The sequence below is a fragment of the Orycteropus afer genome, unplaced genomic scaffold, assembly GCF_000298275.1.
Source record: "Orycteropus afer afer isolate SDZICR_OR568_19922 unplaced genomic scaffold, OryAfe1.0 scaffold00056, whole genome shotgun sequence".
NCBI classification, from domain to species: domain Eukaryota; kingdom Metazoa; phylum Chordata; class Mammalia; order Tubulidentata; family Orycteropodidae; genus Orycteropus; species Orycteropus afer.
Genome location: NW_006921643.1, coordinates 1,889,081 through 1,895,484, shown reverse-complemented (window position 1 = coordinate 1,895,484; position 6,404 = coordinate 1,889,081). Strand labels below are relative to the sequence as shown.

The 6,404-nt window shown below is 39.3% G+C and overlaps 1 protein-coding gene across 1 annotated transcript in view; it reads left to right on the top strand.

Annotated features, from left to right (window-relative positions):
* KLHL3 (kelch like family member 3) overlaps positions 1 to 6,404 on the top strand; it is a 164,462-nt gene that overhangs the window by 106,356 nt on the left and 51,702 nt on the right. Inside the window, exon 6 of the mRNA XM_007938933.2 lies at positions 3,845 to 3,961. Coding sequence (XP_007937124.1) covers positions 3,845 to 3,961 — 117 coding nt within the window. The remainder of the gene's footprint in view (positions 1 to 3,844; positions 3,962 to 6,404) is intronic.

Here is a 6,404-nt window from a genome sequence, read left to right as displayed (position 1 = left end):
TACTCACCAAAGTAGGAGGTGGAACAATGTTTTGTGTAGTATATTATGCCAATTGAGCTTGATGTCCCCTGCGACTATGGTCCCGAGCCCACAGGTCCAACTACTCACTTTGGGTAGCTGGCTGTGGCCAAGAAGTGACGACAAACTTGTCCCTTGTCAGCTCTACTATACACCTGGGAATTCTTACAGAACATACAAATACACTTGTAGAACATTGTCTGCCAACCCTATACATGGTCTTGGGCTGCATAGACATACCTAATAGTTCTGCCTGTCCACCCACCTATGCACCCGTATATCCATGTTTGCCTACATTGACGATGCAGTACTGTATGTGCAAAAGGGTTCATCTTTGTTGTCTGTACCTCCCATGTACCTCTCTATGATTTCCTCTTCCTCAATGCCACCATGTTGATCACTCACATTTGGTACATTGCCCTTCTCTTCACCCAAATCAATACTTGTCTCTACCTATGTAACAGTGTTCTCTCCCTTCTGCTCCCACCCCTGGTAACCAACAGAGAAAATTTCCTTCTATATATAAACCATTCCTTGACTTTTTATAATAATGGACTAATACAATATTTGTCCTTCTGCAATTGACTTATTTTGCTCAGCATAATGTCCTCCAAGTTCATCCACATTATGCAGTGTTTTGTAGATTGTACGTTATTCTTTAAGGTTGCATAGTATTCCATTGTGTGTACCATAGTTTGGTTATCCATTCTTTAGTTGATGGACACCTAGGTTGTTTCCATCTTTTGGCTATTGTAAATAGTGCTGCAATGAACATGACTTTGCCCAATTCTTAATTGGGTTGGTTGTCTTACTGTTTTTAAGTTGTAGAAGTTTTTATGTGTTTTGGATATTAGACCCCTTATTGGATCTATGGTTCCCCAAAATATTTACACACAGTGAAATGTACAGACATGAAGTGTACAGTTGGATTAGTTCTGACAGATATGTCCATATGCTCTGCATCCCTGTTAAGACATAGACTATATCCATTATCAAAGAAATTTCCTTTGTGCCCTTTCCCTTTAAATTTCTTTTCTTAAATCCCCCTACCCACAAGAAATGGAGCTGAATGATTTCTTCATTATTTTTTTGATGTTTAAATTGGCCCAACGTTTGGCAATGAAAACCCCTTCAAGTTGGCTCTGTGTCCTTTTGACATGTTCCTTTTAATCTTTGAGCACTTTCTTGTTTTCTGGCATGAGGTTTTTTTCCTAAAGTTGTCTTGAACAGGTGCAAATATCTCATGGTATGGATACTATTTATTTAATAGTTTTCCCATTCATGAGCTTTAGGTTATATCCTTGTTGATCCCTTCCTTGCACACTTACATGAGTATTTTTGTAAGCCAGAGCCCTTGAATTGATATTGCTAGGCCAAAGGGCCTACACGTTTAAATTTTTTATTAATATTGTCAAATTCTTCTACTTTTTGTTAAAAAAATAATTTTATTAATCTATTTTACTTTTGTTGTTGTTGAGAACATACACAGAACATTATGCCAGTTCAACAAATTCTACATGTACAGTTCAATGACCTTGATCATATTAAGTTGTGCAACTATTGTCACCCTCCTTTTCTGAGTTGTTCCTGCCTCATAACATAAACTTACTGCCCCTAAGTTTCCTACCTAATCTTTGGAGTTGCTGTTGTCAATTTGATCCCATATGGATACTTCTTAAAAGAGCACAATGCTCAAAGCAGACATTCTTTTCTAGTTAAGCTAAAACTATTGCTTGGTCTTAAGGAGACTTCCGTGGAAGGAAGACTGGGCAATCTACTTCTGTAAAGATTTACTGTCTCAGAGACCCAAAGAGGGTCGCTATGAGTCAGAATCGTCTCAGTGGCAGTGGGTTTGGTTTTTTTTTTTTTTTAAGAGTTCAGGGGATATTTTCGGTTTAAGGTTTAAGGCTTAAAAACGATCTCAGGGTAAGAGGTTTTGGGGTTCATCCAGCCTTCATGGCTTCAGAAATTCTGGACTCCTTGAGAATTTGAAATTCTGTTCTGCATTTCCCTTCTTTTGATCAGGATGCTTCTGTAGAATCTTTGATCAAAATATTCAGTAGTGGTAGCTAGGCCCCACCAAATTCTTCTGGTTTCATGATACAGTAGGCAATTAGCCACACATTCAATTTCCTCCTCTTATTCCTGACTCTCTCTCTCTCTTCCTCTGTCACTCCATGCAAATAGAGACCAATTGCACCTTGGATGGCTGCTTGCAAGTTTTTAAGACCCCAGATACTCTGCAATGAACTAAGAGGTAGAATAAACATGATAGGCCAGTTAACTGGGGTGTCTAATGAAACTGACCCTAAACCTCCAAACCAAAGAACCAAATCCAATGAGGTGTTTGATTGTATATAAGTAGCCTTAGCAGTATTCTTTTTGTTGTTGTTGTAAATTATCCATTATACAACTTTTCTAGTTCCTTTTCACAAGTGTACAACTTACTGGCAGCAGTTACATTAATCAGCTGTGCATCCTTGATGTTAATCAATGTGATTTTTCTGTTACCAGAAACTGAAACTCAGTGATCCCTAAGCAATAACCCCTCCTTTGCCTCTCCCCCCTTCTCCTGATAACCACGTCCATATGTTAGTCTCTGTACATTTGTCTGTTCTTGTCTTTTCATATAAATGGTCATATAATATTTGCCCTTTTGTGTTTGACTTATTTCACTCAGCTTAATGTCTTCATACTCCACTCATACTGCAGCACGTATCAAGACTTTGTTTTTCTTCTTGGTTGTGTAGTATTCCATTTTATGTATGTACAACATTTTGTTCATCCATTCATCTGTTGATGGACATTTAGATTGTTTCCACTGTTTGGCTCTTGTGAATAGTGCTGCAATGAGCATTGGTGTACATATGTCTATTTGAGTTGCTGCTTTCAGATCAATTGGGTATATACTTAACAGTGGAATTGCTGAGTCATATGCCAGTTCTATTTTGGTGTTGGGAGGAGCCACCACACTGTTTGCCATGAGGCTGTATAGTTTTGCATTGTTACCAGCAATGGATAAGCATTCCAATATCCCCACATCCTCACCAATATTTGTTATTTTATTTTACATTTTTTTTTTAATCTTAGCCGTCCTAGTTCTCCTATTCCTTTTTAAAAAACTGTATTACTTAAGTTTCCACAAACAGTGCTGATTTCCCCACAGCCTTGCTAATACTAAATTTTATCTGTTCATGTATAAATGGTAGTACAGAATTTTAATTTGGACTTACCATTGAGCAAAGTGGACATCCAAACCTCAGTTCCTCCGTTTTGGTTCCAAGTCCTTCAGTTTTGATTTGTATAGAAATGGAATCTCTTCTCAAAGGAGAAGTTATATGCAAGGTGAAATGTTTGCCATTGTCTGTCATTCAGTGTTACATTTATCTTTATTCAACTTTGGGACAGATTCTCTTACTGTTTTTTATTCTGCATTAATCATGTGTAAGATAAATTATGAAATGGGGGACACTATAACCAGGACTTCCGATTCTCTTGAGCAGTCTTTATGAAATTTGGTTCACGGTCACTGATCTGTATTTCTATCTTTAAATAATGATTGGAAATGTTTCTTATTTTGCAATGATCTATGATGACTTTATCTTTTGGATAGCAGGCTTGTCATAAAATTTGTGTGTATGTATGTTTGATCATGCTCTGAGACCAATTGATAAACAAATTTATTTTAAAATATTGAACTTTAGGTTTAAACACCTTTGTGAGTGACTTGCAGCTTTTGTTTGTTTTCTTACTTTTTTATAGGTTGAGGAGGTTGCTTGAAAACTTTGATTTCTGCTGAAGTTACTTGTGTTATTTTTCTCCATAGGTGTTTGAAGCTGTGATTTCCTGGATCAATTATGAGAAAGAAACCCGTTTAGAGCACATGGCAAAGCTGATGGAACACGTTCGTCTCCCTCTCTTACCTAGGGATTACCTGGTCCAGGTGAGTGCTGTGTGAAGATCCAGGCACTTCGCTGTTGATCCAGGGCTCTTTAGGAATAGCACTGGGCAGCCCTAGTTCTGTGGAGTGGTTGAGGAATTTTATGAATACTTTGGTATGGGTTGAGGGTACCAGCCTACTGGGTTAAGTCTGAGATGTGGTGGTTTAATAACAAAGGTTTGAAAATAAAACAGTTAAGTTTGAGTCTCTGTTCTACTGCTTCATAGCTGTGAGTTCTTATTTAACATTTTCAAGCTTCAGTTTCTTCTTCCATAGAATGGATATTATTATACAGCCCAGCAGGGTTGTTGTGGGACCAAAGAAGGTAAGTATGCAAGTCAAGTATTCAGCATGAAGTCTAGTATATCAAATGTGCAATGAAAGTTACCTGCTCTTATTCTAATGGGCCAAAGCAAGGAAGGTCATTTGCATAATGTTTCTCTGTTCCCTTTTTGCTTAGTTTTAGGCAACTTGGAGCCCAAGTCGGGACTGTAAAATCCAGTTCCTTACAGGTGCCTGGAATATATACTGCTTCTACTTCCCCTGAGAAAGGAAAGCAAAATCAAGAATTATGGGGTGTTCCTATGATGTCACATGTTTTCTCATTTAATCTTCATAATAGCCCCGTGAGGCAAAGTTTATAACTCTTTTTAACAAATCTGGGCCTTAAGGCTTATGGAAGTATGGGGATAGTAAGAGGCAGATCTGGATTCAAATCCACGTCTGGATCTATAGCAAATACTTCCATTAAGCTGTCACCTTTTATAACCTTTGTTCACTTCACCCATTACATGATTGATTTGGTGTAGTTAATGGTATTAGATACTCTTACAGGGAAGCAGAGGATAATCCTTGGGGTATGAATGAAACAAAATACTGAGGCAGTAGGCCAGCCCTCAGCTGTCCACAAGGAGGCTCTGGAAGGATAGGGAGGTATGATGCAAGGATTAGAGAGTAGGCTTTGTCACTTCCCAGCCATATCATACTAAACAAATACTTAACCTTTCTATGCCTCAGTTTTCTCACCTGATAAAAATAGCACCTGCCTTTACAGAGTTGTGTGAGGATAAAATAAAGTCGTCAAAGTAAAACCTTCAATAGAGTTCAGTGCGTCTTAGCTGATACTGCAACTATTTTGTGACTACTGCTAGTATTGATAACAGTGGGAGATATAGTTTCCTCACTGGTACTTAAAGTCTTTAGTTCATGACACTGTTGACCACAGGCCTCAGGGGTCAGTAAAATGTTCTCTAAATTTCTGTATCTCAGCCCTCTTTTCAGGTGCTGAGAGATACACTTTAGGTCTTGGTAGCTGCTCTACATTTTATGTTTTGGATGACACTACTGCCACCTGGTGGCCACATATCCTTCCTACAGAAAAGGTCCTTTAAGCCTTGGGACGGAAACTGCATGAGCTTAGTGTCAGAGTCAAACCTTACTCTGTCCTGATGGAAACCTTACAGTGTCTTGAGGTGGAGGTGGGTGTCTGATCTCTAGCTTACTCTCATTTCCACAGTGAGGGAGGCTAGGATGTGGGGCCTGGATTTCAGAGAAAGTTCAAGGGACCTTAGAGACCTCTCTAGTCACAACCTCAGTAAGGGGTCTACAACCAAAACTTAACAAAGACATCAGAAATTGTTCCTGGGTTACTATGGCAAAGTGAGATTTAGATCTGGAGAAGGAGGTCAGAGGCAATGGGCATAAGATCTGTTGTATTTTATTTATTTATTTAAAATAAAAAGGGCTTATTAAAAACCAAGCCTCTCAGGGTAAACACTTCCAGGAGAGGATGTTTCATTAACACTCATTTGGCCTTGAAACTTGCAAGTACTATAACTCATTGGGGTTGACTGATAGTGGTGGAGAAGGGGAAGAAGTGGAAGCCCTTGGCAGACCTGTGCCAACACTACCCTGACTGAGAAGCTGTTAGTTCAAGCTGAATGAGTTATTTTGGAGAAGTAGCTACTCATGCATTTTTCCCTCCTCCCAAGCTTTTCTAGAGATCCTGTCCAACCTTTCCTAATTTTTTTAAAATGAATTCTAAAAGTTTGTGCTTAACCTGACTCAGTTCCCTTGTAGAAGAGACCTCCAAGAAAATGATGTGTCCTTGGGGCTCATGTCTAGAGAAGGAGGTGCACAGAGGTGTCCTGCCCATCCTTTTCCCATGCCAACTCCAGTACTGTCCAGCAGGCAGTGGCCCCTGGTCATATTTTCATTCCTAATGACAGGTGAGAACCCAGAATCACCAGACAAGACCGTAGTCTTGCTAATGAAATATTTAGGCTCACATTTCCTGAGCACCTACATAGGTCTTGATCTGGAAACATAGAGGTGAAAAAGCCATGTAGTCACAGCTTGTTGTTGTTGTTATGTGCCGTCGAGTCGGCCCCGACTCATAGCGACCCCTCCTTGGGTTTCCGAGGCAGTATCACTACGGAAGTAGGAT